The sequence below is a fragment of the Talpa occidentalis genome, unplaced genomic scaffold (genome assembly GCF_014898055.3).
Source record: "Talpa occidentalis isolate TD23 unplaced genomic scaffold, MPIMG_talOcc4v2.1 talOcc4.2, whole genome shotgun sequence".
NCBI lineage: Eukaryota > Metazoa > Chordata > Mammalia > Eulipotyphla > Talpidae > Talpa > Talpa occidentalis.
The window spans coordinates 129,063,287-129,079,910 of record NW_023602073.1 but is presented as its reverse complement, the minus strand read 5'-3'; the positions used below and the strand labels follow the sequence as shown (position 1 = coordinate 129,079,910).

The 16,624-nt window shown below is 38.5% G+C and overlaps 1 protein-coding gene across 13 annotated transcripts in view; it reads right to left on the bottom strand.

Moving 5' to 3' along the window:
- EYA4 (EYA transcriptional coactivator and phosphatase 4) overlaps positions 1-16,624 on the bottom strand; it is a 241,808-nt gene that overhangs the window by 14,092 nt on the left and 211,092 nt on the right. For all 13 annotated transcript variants that reach the window (XM_037520421.2, XM_054697847.1, XM_054697853.1 and 10 more), the window contains one exon: positions 4,917-5,006. In XM_037520421.2, the coding sequence (XP_037376318.2) occupies positions 4,917-5,006 (90 nt within the window). The remainder of the gene's footprint in view (positions 1-4,916; positions 5,007-16,624) is intronic.

Sequence of the window (16,624 nt, the reverse complement as noted above, 5' to 3'; positions counted from 1 at the left end):
ATTATTTGTTGAGCAACAACAGAAGGAGTCAGTGATTATGGTGTCCTATGAAATTTCTGTGATGTCCTGCATTTTGCTAGGCAAGAAATATCAGGAGAGAACAATGTGATCATTATTTTTAAAATTCTGTCCTTTTGATATGCAGATCAAGGTAATAACATAGAAACCATTGTTTTCTTTTGTTCAAATGAACAAAAAGTTAATCTTACATGAATACTTAAACGGAATAGAGAAATAATGGCAATTTATCATCTCAAATGTGCTACAAATAAAGGAAAATAAACTAGAGTTAATCTGTCTTAAATTGGTCATATACACAGATCAAACAGTAACTTTTATGGATAAGAATTCAATTATTCTGTGCTGTTCTAAGGTTCCTCTTCTATCTTCAAATACTCTGCAAAGTTTCAGTGAAATAGTACACAACAAAGGGTGGAATCTGCTAATGCATTTAAAGTACGAGGTCCTTATTAACCTCAGGATGAAATACGTTGGGCTCTCTTACTCCCAATTATTTCAATCATATACAAATTCTGACTGTATACATGGGGAATCATGATTCAAAACCAATTAAAAAATCATTAAATTTGAAAATAGGATGCCATGTTAAAGATTTTTCAGTTACAATTTACATTCATTGTAGGACTTGGAACTATTGACAATGAAGTATTTCATATCTCACCTCCAATTATGCACACAAAGTATGGGATATCCTATTGAGAATAAGACATTTTGAAGAGGAAACAGTTGACTTAAAATTCTTTAAAAATGTGAAATTTAGTGACTAGCATAATCAATACAATTTTGGTACATAACGTGAATATTAAGTTAATGTTGAAGGTTTACATAGATTACATGATATTTACACATGATTTGCCTAAATTACGGGGTTTGTAATTTTTTAATAAATCTTTACCTATATTTACAAGTAAAGAAGGGTTTAGAAAAGTTTCTGAAGAGCATCTTTTGTTCACCTGAATATAACCCCACTTCAGGCCCTACCTGGCATAATCACTCAATTCTTTGTTGAATAAATGGCAGAGGTGTAGACAAATAATAGATACTAATAGAATTACCACAACCATTTATATTTTCTACAAAAAGCTATGCTGCTAAAAAATAATACTATTTTGGATGGTTAGGACTGTAAGAAGAGATTTATATCAAGAGTGGAGGGGACAAAGAATACTGTGGGAGCTGAGACCATGGGAGCCATAAAATCACAGGGATTTGTAAAGTTTCTTCTCCATTTTCAGTGAGTATTGGTTGAAAGGAGAACAGTCCAAACTTTAATCAAAGGAGGCATTGTGCTTCCAGAAAAATCTCAGGGAAAAGTATTGCAAGCCGCAGCAGTAGCTATTAGATTGGGCTCCAAAAGAAAAGTGGAGAGATTTAACAAATTAACATAAAAATTGGGGGAAAAGTTGGGAAAAAGCTGAATATGGAGAAAACAAAGGCAAACTAGACAACAAGGATTATTTCTTATTTAGAGATGGTGACATTTTTGGTAAATAGACTCAACTAAATCACTACTGAAATGACATCATTAAAGGTGTTCATTCCACTGAAATTCTAAGAGCTTTCATCATGTAAATAACTTCCATGTCTCTCTTTTATAATAAACTAATGATATTAAAAAAAAAAAGGTGAGTCAAAATCCTTGAGCATTATCCTGGTCATTAGAAGCCATTTCTTTATTTAATAGCCTCTCATCTGAAATTTTAGAGGAATTCCTCTGCCTATTCAAATATTAACTCAAATGATTAATTTGTACATTTTGCCCCCAAATTTAGTTTATTACTCCTGAGGACATCAGTATATCAAACTTATTGGACCATGAGCTCCATATTTGGAGTCAGGTTTGACATTTCTCCAAATGGAACTTCTCTTTAAATTTATGCCTAGTTAACTATGCTTGTTGACTCTGGCTTCTTGCCAGAGGATTATAGTCCAGTGAAAAAAAGCCTGAACTTCAATCGCTTATAGTTTTAGAAAAATTGAAATAATTGTTCTTCATTTAGTTTTCACTCAGATAAACTTTCAAAAATCATTTTGATCAAAAATTGATGTGCTAAAAATGGTGTAGTGCTTGGGCATTAACCCATTTCAATATGAGAACTCAAATATTTGGAATCATTCTAGGGCTAATCTTAAATTCTGTAAATTTGTTTTATAAGGTGACCACAAAGTTGTCACTGATCTTTATTGTTATAATCCACAGGAGTCTTCTCTCACTTTCATGAGTCCAAACTCCCAGATGCCTTCTTTTCTGGAAGTTATTCTAACTGAAATAACATTTTATTTCAACGGTGAGCATTCTCTTCTTAGGGGAATTGTGTGGGCATTTGCCTTCTTTGCAGTTAGGCAGGATGGCAAAGTGACTATTTTGAGGGTTTAAATTTGTATCTTTCAAGGAATTGTGTGAGAACAGCTGCTACTGCATATGTTGCAGTATCTACTGAAACATTTGAAATCTCAAATTAGATTTTTAGGTTAAGAAGAAAACATCCTGAGAGATTAAATAAACAAAGAGAAAAAACCACACAACAGCCACCTAATGACAGTGTTACTCTCTTGAGGAATTTTCTCTTCTGTAGAAGCAGAAATCATTTAATACCAGTTATGTAGCCCAGGACAATCTTTGCTTGCAAGAGGTTTACTGAAATTAAAAAAAAAAATGGATAAAAGTAAAGTAGGCTTTCTAAATCGGATGCAGAGGATAGTGGATATGTTTGTAACAATACTGAATGATCATGAAAGTTTTACTGTTTGGATTTTATCAGTTTTAGAGCTTGCTACTTAACTAAAATAAGTAATAAGCCTCTGTGTTTCCTTGGGTACTTCATCTGCATATACGTGTGTGCGGCATGCATGTGTATGAACATGTGTGAGCATTCATAAATTTATATGCAGAGACTTAATTATTTCATTGATTACTGTACTGTTGGATGGTAAGTTTTAGTGTTTGAATCAAATACAATTATTATCAAATTCCAACACATAACTAAAGTTATAGGAGAAAGTCATTACCAGTATTTTCTTAGTTACTATTTCTACCAGTGATTTTTATCTAATCCAAAATAAAAATTCACCATAGCTGATAACATTCGTCTGATATGCCAATAGTCATGTCAAATTTTGCTAGAGGTATTTGCAAATTCATCACTTGCCACTTTCACTTTCTTTAGTTATCAGTTAAAAATTGGAGGATAAATTTAGTCCATCTGGCTTCTAATATGCCACTAAAAGAGCTAAGGGGTCATATATTTCTAGTAAAAATAGTGAAATGAAATAAAATTTATAAAACTTGGATAAAACTTCTTTATTTTTGTCTTTTACAGATTTGACAGGATCAATAATCTTAGAATTCACTTTAGAATGAGATTATTCATTTTAACCAAAAGAAAACTCAACCTAAAAAATTATCACTATATATATAATAGAAATTCCAAAAAGGTTAAAATGTGTTTCCTATAATTATACAAAATCATTCTATAGACTAGATAGTAATAAGTGGTAGGATTAATTTAAATCAGGTTATAGAAAGGTTACTGTAATTTCTTATTATCTAAAACTGAAAAACTTGCTTAGCAATACTGATTTTTCATATTGTCCACTAAATGCAAAAAACCCCTTTTTTTTAAATAAACAGTAATTCTATTATCCAGTTAAAACAATGACTCGTTGCAGAGAAAATAAAATACTTTTGCACAGTTTCTACAACAAACATTTATGGGACACACTGAACTACACATTTTTATTCATGTCTCAAATGTAACTAAGATTGAATTTAAGACCTTGTCGGGTTTAAAAATGTATTTAAGACACTGGCTAACTTGGCCTTATTTCTAACATACTTCTCTTAATTTCAGAATGGTATGGGAGCAAAATAAAGTGCTGTGGACTTCAAGAGACTCGAGTTTCAAATCCGAGTTCTACTACTTAGATAGCAGGTCACCTTATTTTGAAATAAGCATGCGAAAACATACTGATTTCAAAAGGTTGCCAGTTAATATAAAGTCCAATATGAAATACTGAAAACAAAGCAAAGATTCAGTAATAAAAATTTTCCATTCATTCATATGATAATGTATAAACATTGTTACTCTATTGTGAAACCATAAATAAAAAAGTTTAAATACGCCATTAGAAAAAATAAAGATAAATCTCTATTTCAACATGGCTGTGCTTGACTGGGAAGTAATTTTATCCAGTTTCTGAGCTACTCAGTTATTTTAAATGTTATCTTCTGAACATCTAATGACTCAGATCATTGCATCCAGATTATATACCTTATCAAAGCATTTATTCAGCTATCCTGAGGTTATTTTTTTTGGGGGGGTGGGGCTTTTTCATATTTGAGGTTAGAAATGAAGATATAAACTAGAAAAAAAGAGAAAATAAATGCATTCAAATGCATTTCAAATCCACAAGGATGAGCTATGAACAGCTCTACCACTGTTTTATCCAAAAGTGGAGGACAGGAGGAATAACATGTTGTCTAATATTAAGTTACAGATTATTTACAAAATTTAATGACTTAGGATCTTTCCACCAATAGTTTGTGACTACTGTTCAGTGACTAACCCAAGTAGTATTTTGGTGAGTGACCTGCTAATTCCAGAGTTGTCAAGTGGACTATGATTTAGACTGTGGAAGTATCAGGAGCAGAGCAGATGCATACAGGAAGGGAGAGGAAAGCAGACCTTCTCCTTCTAAGACAGTTTGTCCTAAATATGTGCCAGCTCATACGCACAACTCATTAATATGATTCAGCTTTATTTATATGTATAGATGCAATTTTCCCCCGGACAGTAGCTTTTATATCCTCTTAAACTAAATTTGTCTTTCTGTTCTCTGGAGGTTTTCTACATAAATAAAAACCATCTAAACATTTTACCTTTTCAAATTCTTACCTCTAAATCATTAAAAAATAAATGTGTATCAGCAAGATTAAAAATCATTTCCTCCATTCGGAGTCCAAGGGTTACAGCCATGGGGGGGTCCTGAAAAAAGAAAATGAAGACATCATGAAGTGAAATTTCAGCAATCACCATTATTATTAAAATTATCTTGAGTGTATATTGTTGTGGGGGTGGATAGTATGGCAAGATTTTTTAAGCTAAGTTTCAAAAGATATTGCAGTTATCTGAAAAGGAAGCCAAGGGGTTATTTAAGACATATGAAAGGTACAGTTACATCTTGAATTTACAGGCATTTGTACACACAGAAAGATGACTCAGGATACATTTTCATGAAAGCCATATGTTCAGGAGAGAAGGAGGAAAAAAGCAAGGTAGTTCATATGACCCAGTTTATATACAGCACATGGAAAGTCATCTGGAGAAAAGTATTTGGATAGAGTACTGAAGAATGAAGCAGACTTGATAAAAAGAGGCAAGTATATCCTTTTAAGGACAAATTAATGATGACAAACAATCAGAGTAGGAGATGGAGAACAGTAGATCTATCGATGGGTATAAGAGTTGAGTAGACAATGTTGTCTGGAAAAGGAAGACCTGGTGGAATACAGTGAAACCACCAGCTAATTATTAATTGCATCCTGATCAACAGACAATATCTGTCTGAATATGTGCATAGTTTGTCTAACCCGCATTTGACTAGGTTGAAGAGGACAGGATTGAGAATGACTAAAAAGCATTAATTCAGTTAGCATACTTTAAGTAGTGTGTGTGTGTGTGTGTATATATATATATATATATATATATATATGTTTAATGAAAGCAAAGGGATTAATAAGGAGACAAAGGGATTCAATTTTTGTACAGAAGCTAAAATATTAAAAAGAAGCAAGGAGTTGAGAATTGAGAGCATGGCACTTCACCATATTTACATCTGAAAGCCTGGCATCAAGAGGTATATGCAGACTTTTAGAAGTAAGGAGAATTTAGGGATTAGGATAGGAAAAGTACAAACATTGTACTTAAGATCATCGAAGTTGGAATGAACTCTAAAGGATAATGACTGTGAGTATGACTCTGTAGATAGAGAAAACAGAAAACCTAGAAAAGACAAATCCTCAGACTTTAAGACCAGAAAGGGTGTTAGCAGGGAGGAGAATATGGTTTCTAATAAAGCTGACAAGTCAAGAAGGATACTATTGATTTTGGCTGAGATGTTATTTTGGAAGACCTTAGAGGGTGATTTGGGTTGAGTGGCTGGGCCAGGAGCCAGATTGTCGGGATTTGAGGAGAGAGAACCAACATTGTGTTTTCAATGCTCTAATAAATGGGATTTCAAGAAACGTATTTAAACTTGGGGAAACAGAATGCAAAATATTATTTCATATACACCCCTAGAGTGATTCTACTGGCAAGTAAAAACCCTTCATCATTCCACACTATATCACAATAACCAATTTTCTTTCTATATTTCTTTCCTTAATGCTTTGAGGGTATAAACATTATATTTGAAGTGTCAGCCTCATAATTTGCAGTGATTAAAACCTAGTGAATAGGAATTGAGTGTGAAGAAGAAGAGAGATGGTTGAGGTGTGCTGAGCAAAACTCCAACCTGATGTGGGAGATGTTGAAGACTGGACAATAATATTAAGTAAGGTCTCAACATAGTTTTCTAATTGCTTATATCTCTCCCTTAGAAATTGCTATGGATTTCATAGCTAGAGATTCTCTTCCTTCTCAAAAACAGATGTTCCATGTTCACATACTTGAAGGCATCCCAGGAGTGTGGCATCCAGTCAATTTGACTCTGCTGCTAGATTCATCTGTCTAATGGAAACAGGATCATTTGGTGCAACATATCCCCATACCAAATAAATTCCATCTTATCCAATAAATATTCATTTGATAAGAGGAAAAAAAAATGGTAAGTGCCTATTCTGTGTCTCAGGGAATTCAGAATCTACAGGGATCCCTTGCTCTGGTTCCTTTAAGTATAAAATTTCCTTTTTTTATTTCTTTTTTGTTTATATTATGTTAAAAGAAAAATCTCTGAAGGTGAACAAATTTTTTAGAATATACATTTGTTTTGTTGACAATTCTTATTTCTAGTCTCTGTTTCTTCTCTTCAGGGGTGGGGGGGGTGTTGGTTAAACCGTGGGCATAGAAAACTTGTAACTATTCTGTCTAGTCATGGGATCATGAACAGAAAGTCTATAGAAATATCAGGAAAAATCAAATGTAATTATAGCATGAAAACATATAATTCCATTAGTGATGCTCTGTGCTTTTGAGGAATGTTCACTGATGCAAGACAATAAAACTGAGCTCCACACTACTCCGTTATGTTTCTGATGATTACTGCCCTAAAGATATATATTTCAGAGGGAGGCTCAGCAATGTCTTATTTAAAAGATTTTCCTTTTTGAGAATAGACTGGTTAAGTTCTTATCCTATGATTTGCCAATTTCTCTTTTTTAAGTCTTAAATAAAATTATTGCATTTCTTATATTCATGCCTAACATTCTTTTCACTTACAGATCACATTTATGGGATCGGGAAAAAAACACACTGCTCCTCTTTGATTGTAACTTTCATTGATTCCATGCTTCTGAAGCACATAACTCTCTATGCTCCCCAAACAGTGATAGGAAAGCCCATGAAAAATGCATTTTGTGCATCTGATAAGCATGCAAACAAATCCAACTTTTAAGCAACCAACAGGAATTCTCTCACCAGCAGGCACCACACACCACAGGCTGGACTCTGTGAGCAGTGCTTGGAATTCAGTCCCCGGCACCAGAGGGCTGTCCATTTGTTTTTCAAGCTATGGAGATTCCACACCACACACTTCACGAGAGCCAGGACTTAGTAAGCATTTTGGCAAAATATCATTGGCTAACTAGGAAAATTTAGGTTTGAGGTTTGCTGGAGTGCAAACTAGCTGTATTTTACTCAGGTTTCCAGAGAGCAAGGCCTGTTGAAAGGGAGGTGTTTTGGTAGAAATGCCAAAGTCTTGGCCCAGATGGGCTAGGGACAGTCATGACACAGGCCAAGGAAAACTACGACTGTAAGAGGTGGTGCTGTTGTTTCTAAGAGAATGTCTAGCGAAGGTTTACTTTCATATACTAATTTTCCTTTTTTTCCCCCAACTTACTAAGTCACTGGGACAACTAATTTGAAGTAAGCAGATTATAGTTCCATTTTTTTTTTTTTTTCAGCTAAAGGACCCACAGATGTAAGAATCAAAGACAGATGACCGGGAATTTGGTGGCTGTAGCCTCAGCAAGGCCTCTGTAATACTGAGCACCCTCTGCCTTGCCAGACTACTTCAAAGGAATGCCAGAGCCTGCAATTCCATGGTTTTATCAGGCATTTGAGAGTTAAACGTACTTCTGGATTGAACCCCAGTTTTATACAGAGATGTTTGCTCATTTTCATTAGATGTTTGTGGAATTATGGGCACCTTATGAATCAAGAGTTACTGCTTTTTTTTTCAGCTTAACTGTACTGAGTGTTGAGTTTAGGGTCTGAAATGAAGTGATAGCAAACACTTGGATAGAGGGAAAAAGTGGGGTAATAAACACACTCGCAGGGTTTTGTGGAAGCTCTGATATTATTATATATGTATTATAGTTCCAACAGGTTCAAAGTGTCTACCACAGAGCTTAATATATGACAAACTGAACTTCTGCCAATTTACTCTGCATACTGCTCTATTAAAATACTGAAACTATTCTCAAGACATTTTGTTTAATGAGTGAGAAAGAGAGAGAGAAAGAGAGAGAGAGTGAGGAGGAAGATGAAGAAATGAGTAACTCTTCACCGTTAAATGTGGGATTCTAAGCCAGATGTTCCCAGTGTATAACCAAGTCAAGATCAAGGACAGCACTTCTCTATATCAAAATGCTAATGCCTATTAGTCGTGTTAGCACAGAGCATAAATTGGAGCCAGACTGTCTGTCGAGGGGCCTCTGCCCTGCACTGGGCCATCAGCTGGAATCCCTCCTCTAGGGACTTAATGTAAAAATATCTCAGGAGAGGCAGCAATTATGTATTTTTAACAAAATAGAGTACTTTTTTTTTTTTTTTAAGAACTCAAGTGCTTGGAACAGTTTCTCCTTTGGGACCTGAAGCACATTTTAGACTTGTGCACACAAGGCAAAACACATGCAAGTTCATTACAGAAGAAGGAAGAAAAACTAGCCCCACAGAAAGAGCCTTTTAGAAAACATGAACTGTTTGAATCAGTGACAAGAAATAAAAGGCTCTTCATCATGAATCAGGAGGGAAATTTGTACAATTGACATGTGTGTCTCTGATGGACAGACAGAGGATTTAAAAGTTCTCAGGGGGAACTGGAGAATGGTTTCAGGAACGTTTTTTCATTTAGCACATATTTACTGAGTGTCAGACATGTTCAAATTCGATGCAGAGAACAGAGAATCAAATAAGTCAAGTCCCTGCCCTCATGGGGTTTATATTATTACTGTCAAGACATCTGATAAATAAACTAACACTAAACCAAATAGATACATAGACTTCAGGTGGCGAAAAAATCAGGGTCACAGGCTGTGAGGATGGACAGTGTAGGGTCATTTAAAGAAGGTACAGATAAGGCCTCTCTGGAGGTGAAAGTAGAGGGTAAGAGGTGTAGGGAGGTGAGGGAGCTGGCCATGCACACACAGCAAGGCAGGGGCATATGCAGGGACGCATGAGTCCATCGTATGTGGGAAAGTGTGAGGCAGTGACCCACATTGGGGAAGTGAAGTGAAACACGTACTTTAAGAAAGAGACAGTGGGCCTCCCCTAGTGGCGCAGCGGTTGAGCGCTGGGCTGTGAAGCTGCCCGCAGCCTCTGCAGCACCGGTTCAATCCCTGGCCGCCAGCAAGGGTCCCACATGGCACGTAGACCTCTCCTGCTGGGCCCACTGCTCTCCTCAGCAGTGTATTTCATCAGTCTGCCTGTTCTGCTCCCTGTTCTGGCTCTGGTAAATCTCTCACCCCCCCGTACTTCTGACTCTACCCAGTGCTTGTATAAATAAAAAAATCTTAAAAAAAAAAAAAAGGAAAGAAAGAGACAGTGCTCAACTAGGCCAAATGAAGAGGAGAGATCCCGGCAAGATAACCACAAAGGTCTACTCAATTTGGCAAGAAGCTTATTCCTTCTTGTCAGATTGAAAGAAGCCATTTGAGTGTCAAGTTAAGGAAGAGCAGAAAACCATGGAAGCCAGTGGAAAATGGACTCAAGAGGCTTTTCCAGTGATGGGACTGTCACAGGATGTAATATGGCAACAGGAATAATTAAGAGGAGTGGGAAACTGGAGAGTCAGAAGGCACAGAGGTCATTTCAGATATTAAATACTTGGGTACATTTGAGGTTCTGGAGGTGCAGAGGAAGCAGAGAATGTAGTTATAGTGCAAAGATGGGGTTTCTTTTTATCCACCCCCCAAAAAAAGAAGAAGTTCTGTGGGGAACTGAGAGGAGGCTTTGAAAGTCTGAAGGTCGAGGAGGTGTGAAACAGTCAGCAGAAAGAATTAACCCAGGAATGCGGGAGATGTGCCCACAATCAACGCGTGAATTCCAGGTAGAAAACTGGCTGCTTAGTAATATTCCATGGTATATATGTACCACATCTTCTTGATCCAGTCATCTACTTTTGGGCATTTGGGTTGTTTCCAAAGCTTAGCTATTGTAAACAGTGCTGCTATAAACATAGGGGTGCAGGTGCTCTTTGGAATTGATGTTTCTGTGTCCTTTGGGTAAATACCTAGGAGTGGAATTGCTGGATCATATGGAAGCTCTATGTTTAGTAGGTCCAGAAATCTCCACACAGCTCTCCATAGTGGTTGGACCAGTTTGCACTCCCACCAACAGTGCAGAAGAGTTCCTTTTTCTCCACAACCTCGCCAACATTTGTTGTTGCTAGTTTTTTTAATATGTGCCATTCTCACTGGTGTGAGATGGTATCTCATGGTAGTTTTGATTTGCATTTCCCTGATTGCAAGTGATGTTGAACATTTTTTCATATGCCTGTTGGCCATTTGCATTTCCTCTTCAGAGAAGTTTCTTTTTAGCTCTTCTGCCCATGGAATATTACTCAGCATTCAAAAAGATAAACACATGCAATTTGCAGCAACATGGATGAAGCTGGAAGGGATCATGCTCAGCGAAATAAGCCAAAAAGAAAAAGAAAAATACCGGATGGTCTCACTCATAGCAGGAATCTAGAAAACTTAAATAAGGGACCAGAAAATGAATATAAGAAAGTGAAAATCAAATCAACAAAAAACTATGAACCAGAGACACTTTTGGGGGGTGGGGGGCGGGAGGGGAAGGATTGGGGTCAGAATGGGGTGTTTGCAATTGTATGGGGGAATATAAAAATAAAATTTAAGATTAAAAAAAAAAAAAGAACTTAAAACCTAAAAAAAAAAAAAAAAGTATGAAGGGGAGGTGGGGGTCCAGTAGACTATGTTGGAGAATTATGGGACTCTTGGTGGTGTGTGTGGCAGAATAATGCACGCCTGAAGATGTGTGATCATACCGCTGAATGATATACAGTGTTGTAAACCAACGCTTCCTCAGTTGAAAAATAATGCAATAGAAATAATTTTTATTTCTAAATTGGTTAGACTCTGTCTCTCTGTCACCCCAGACATTCTTGTTTGCTATAAAGTACTATGAATTTTATGTCTTTGTAAAGAAACTTTGAAATAAAACTTTAATTTTCTATTGGAAAAAAAAAAAAAGAAAACTGGCTGCTTTTTGTGAAGCAAAACTAATGGCGAAAAAGAGAAGGGTGAGACTTCATGCAAAAGTGGGGTTACAATGAGTGCAGTACAGGGTGGGAGGATGATTTCTATGACAGAAGCTCTCAAACTCTACCACATGGGAGAAACACCCGGGGAACTTTAAAAACAGGCCACATCTTAAGCCAGTTAAATGAGATTTTCTGAGGTGGGACCTGTGCATCAGTCATTTCAAAGCTCCCTCATGATTGCAACATACAAACAAGACTAAAAATCAGCAATTGAAGATCTTGCTACTCAGAGTGCAGTTCACCGAGGGCAGTGCTGGACTCCCTGAAGCTTGTTAGAAAGGCTGAATCGCAGACCCTATCCCCGAGGTCTAATGAAGCCATATCTGTAGTTTAACAAATTCTCCAGGGATTCATACACATGCTATTAGTTAAAAAGTCCTGGTCTCAGAGTTTTCTGAAGAATGTCTGCAGCAGTTAGGGCATCCAGAGCTGACATGGCTTTCTGGATTTCCAAGGAGCTAAGGTTCTGGGTGCTTCCAAAGAACTCTGAAACAGAAATCAGTCAGATAACTGAGTAGAATGAGTGGTTCAGTATAATTTCTTGGGGATGAAGCTTCTCTAGAAGTAGCTTAAAGTTACGAGTACAGGGCCTCTGGTGGAGCAAGGGGTTAAGCGCTGCACTATGAAGCAATCCTCAGTCTCTGCAGCATGAGTTCAATCCCCAGACGGCCAGGGACCAACCCACAAGTCAAAGCAGACCTCTCCTGTCTCACTGTTGCTCCCGTCAGCAATGTATTTCAGTCAGTCTGCCTGTTCTGTTCCCCACTCCCTGGTGAATCCTCTCACCCCACCCCATCTCTGGCCTGTACCCCAGCTCTTGTATGCATAAGTAAATAAATCTTTAAAAAAAAGTTATAAGAACAAGTGCATTTTACCTGTGGATTTAACTTCAGGGACCAAATTTCCCATGGTGTGTCCTAGCCACGTACCTCCGCCCTGCTGGGGAGCTGGTAAAGGTGAAAGACTAGTTCAATTTTGCTTTGGCTTAAAAGGATTCCTTCAAAATCCAAGTGTTCAATGTAAAAATCACATTTGCAACTGAATGGTAGATAATATTAAGTAATCAGAAGCCATGAAGGGGGCTTCACAAAATTTATCTACCAGCGGTAACTTCCATTGTGTTAACACAGCCATTAAGATCTTTCCAAGCCATGCTACCAACACTTGATTAATTCCAGTCACTCCATATTAAGTTATACTGATTATTCTTAGTTGACATGCATGGTAAGGCAGTACTTATCCTCTTGACTATCCTAAAATTTAAAATGTAGCCAGTGATATTTCAGAATGCTTTCTATATGTGTGGGCAGATTGTTGAATATAAAAAGTAACTAATTGACTTAGCTTGATGAACACATTATTTCTCCAGAGTTGCTCTTATATAAGCAAGAGCTTGTCTAAGATGAACAAGTAGTTTGGGAAGTTAGACTTTCAATTTCCCATTACAAGGCAACCATTCATTTGTCCTTTTCCCTGACAAGGGCTATTTCCTTGGCATCCTTACTGTGGGATAACTTTAGAGAATCATGGCTTCATTGCACAGGCTCCGAAAGAAATCAAGCCCCTAAAGCATAATTTATCCAGCTCCTTTCACCCATCCTTCCTCAAAGGGGAATCATTGCAACTTACAGATAAAAAATAAGATATGCAACTAATCAAGGAATAGGAATAATCTTCGTAAGCTCTAACATGATGGATGATTCCTGGACGAGGTTCTGCCAAACTTAAAAGCTCTGATTTTAGACTCTTACAGTGCTGAAAACTACGTGCCAACTGGCACTCAGCTGCAAAGCCCATCATTGGCTCTAGAGGCAGCAGAACTGAAAGACTGACACCCCTCATTAGCCATCATGGTAAATATTCAGGAATAGTTCTGTTTGAGCATGTTATGTTGACAATGGAATAGTCAAAAAGTGATAACATAATAGGGAGATATTTGGAAAATTCACAGCATTACTTATTATAAACGGGGTGTGTACTTTTCAAAAATTCTTTTTTAGTTAAAACACAAAAATTAGTTTTATGGGAAAACTGTGAGTAAAATTAAACTCTTAAATTATTATATTCTATTAATTTCGTTTTTACAGGTTATGTGGAAAAAACATGAGACCAAAAGAATATGGGATTAAGAGCACATTAAAAACAAGTGGGGTCTGGTTGGCCACATTGCTTCCGAGCTGTGTACTAAGTACCAGTAACATAGGGAAGGTTGGGAGATAATGCAGTTAACAGGGTGGGCAGCAAAGAGCCAGGGACACAGCAAGAATTCACAAATGGAACTTGTTATCATCTATCTGTTTTTCACTGGGTTGAGGCAGGTAGGAGTAGGATGTGTGAGAGAAAGAGGGAGGAGGGGTTATAGCAGGTAAGTGTGATTGTCAACTCCCTGTTCACATTATTTTAGGCCACTTCATTCATGGTAAGAGTAAACTGTGACTTTCTGCATGCCTGAAGGATCTGCTTTAATTGTTCCTCATTTGGGGGAAGTACTGTGTATTTCTACTTAAGTTTCTCTGGCCTGGAAAGTGGCAGAGTTTTCAGAGCTGAATGCTACTGGTGGGGTTTTTGGAGTCTGTGGGTTTGGAGTGTGGGGTCCTTGGGTTTACTCTGGGAAAGGTGTCATCAGAGTTCCTGTTTTAGTGACACGCGGCGAGTTTCCCAGGCGAGTTTCTCCATGAGACAGAGACATTAGTAAAGGGCAGATTTATTACGGAAGGGATAAAACAGTTAAAGACACTTGCACAGACACAAGCGGGCAGGAAGAGTTGCCCCAGAGGGAAAGGTTTGCTAAGAGAGCCCTGCATGGTTGTAGGCGGGCAGGAAGGCTGCTGCCCTGCAGAGGGAGAGAGTGAGGCACCTGCATAGTCACAGGTGGGCAGTGGGATTGCTGCCCCAAGCCAGTGCAGAGACTGCACTGATACAGTCTTCTTCTGTTTGGGAGGGGCTCACTCCTTGTGAGTTGTCAGTTGGTTGCTAATTTTGGATAACTATGTAGAATTTGAAAGGGACTGGAGATTCTACAATGGGCTCAATCTCCATATCTTTACCCTTGGGTCTGTGTGCTAGACAGCAGTCTGATACCTGCTTGGATTTTATCTAAAGATTTTATCTTTGTAAATGTAGGAGTCCTCACCAGTGATACTAGTCTGCACCTAAGGATACTAGTTTCCCCGCAACTGTGCTGTCAGTGCTGAAGGATCTTAGTTTCCATAACTGTGAAGGATCTTGGTTTCCATAGCTGTGTAGATGGCTATGTTAATCTCTTCTACCCTCACCTCCTTGTGTGAGCCAGGTTTCTGGTCTTATGAGCACCTCCTTTTCATTTTTTTTTCCCTATTCTTGTCCCCCATCACTACTTTTACACGTTTATTTTATCTCATTTAATCCGTCCAGAAGCCCCAGGAAGGAAATGGAATATAAACATTTTCAGGTAAGGAAGCAGACTCAGAAGTTAAATGACTTCCCTGAGACACATTCAGACACAGGATTTCCTTCTAACACTAGCCTTACCCTTCAGCTGGATGACTTATTACCCTTCCGTGTTCTGAGCAATCTCCAGATTGAGACGAGTGGTGGATGGGATTGCCTACATGAGGGAAATAGGACATTGTTGGATCTGCTTGGTGCAGAGGAGGGCTTAACTGCCCACTGACATCCAGACTTGTCAAAGCAGAAGGGGACAGGATGCTTGCACAGGGCTTGGTCAGAATGTAACAGGGTGGTCCCCAGGAAAGGGGGAGGTTCCAGGTTTCCTGCCCCACCCAAATGGAAGGTGGAGCTGAGCAGGGAGAGAGAGAAGCTGCAGAGGAGACTGAGGAAGGAAGGAAGCAGGATGGAGATCAAGAAGGAGACCTGGAGGAGGCAAGTGGAGCTGAGAGACACGTGAAGAAACTGCGCTTCCCTTTTGGTCGTGGACTGGGTGACACGGATGTGGGTGAGACCCGAGGGGAGGTGACAATGGCAACTTTTATCTTGATTTTGATTTTGCTCTTTTCCTTCCGGGCTTGTCTGGTTGTTTCTGACCCTTTTCTGTGGGTCCCCACTGGAAGATGCTTTGGACTTGTGGCAGGCTTTGGGGCCTTGCTCTGGGCCAATCCCATTTGGATGGAGTTTTACCCACGAGGGGACGGGTAACTTTGGGTGCTTCATTTAGAAACTAGATTCTTTGCCTTTCCTGTCTTGTTTCCTAGTTGTACTAAAGTTCCTTCCCATTAAAGTCTCATATGTTTTGTGTTGATGCGGCGGATGGAAGAACCCATTTAGAATAGGCAGGTTTGCGGGGTTTGGGCTGCCCCTCTCCCTGCCCTGTAACAAGAACTCCATCCTGGACATCCTGAGCACCAGGGTTTCGGGAAAGCGGGCAGAGCTGAGTGGTCATTTGTGAGCCTTTCAAAGGGAGTAAGGCACATGGGCTCTCTCTTTCATTGGAGCTGCAGTGAAAGGCAGCCACCCTACTAGGCAGTGGACCTTTGCGGGTGCCCCAGCCACAGATGGGAGAAAACCCTGACCTCAGCAGCAGCAGGTTTCTGCCCTGCCATCCCTCCACCACAACCAGCTCCTGCAGCTACAACTCCACCTTGCACCAATAGGTAACTGGACCTTGTCCCTCTCCTTCTACCCTGTTGGTTAGAATGAATTGTCTTTTTCTCTTGCTGCATCGGAGGCCTTTTTGTTTGCTTTGGTGACGCTAGGTAAAAACCATTGAGAAAGGATCTGGGTCAATGGTAGTTTTTAGAACCTTTACCCTGGTAACATTATGTCCAGTTCCCCAACCACTTCATTTTACCAAGAACCCGTATATGCTTTATATAAAGATATTGATGTGATAAATTCATGTACATAAAGGCTAAAAAAAGAAATGAAAAAAAGGTAACATGAAAAA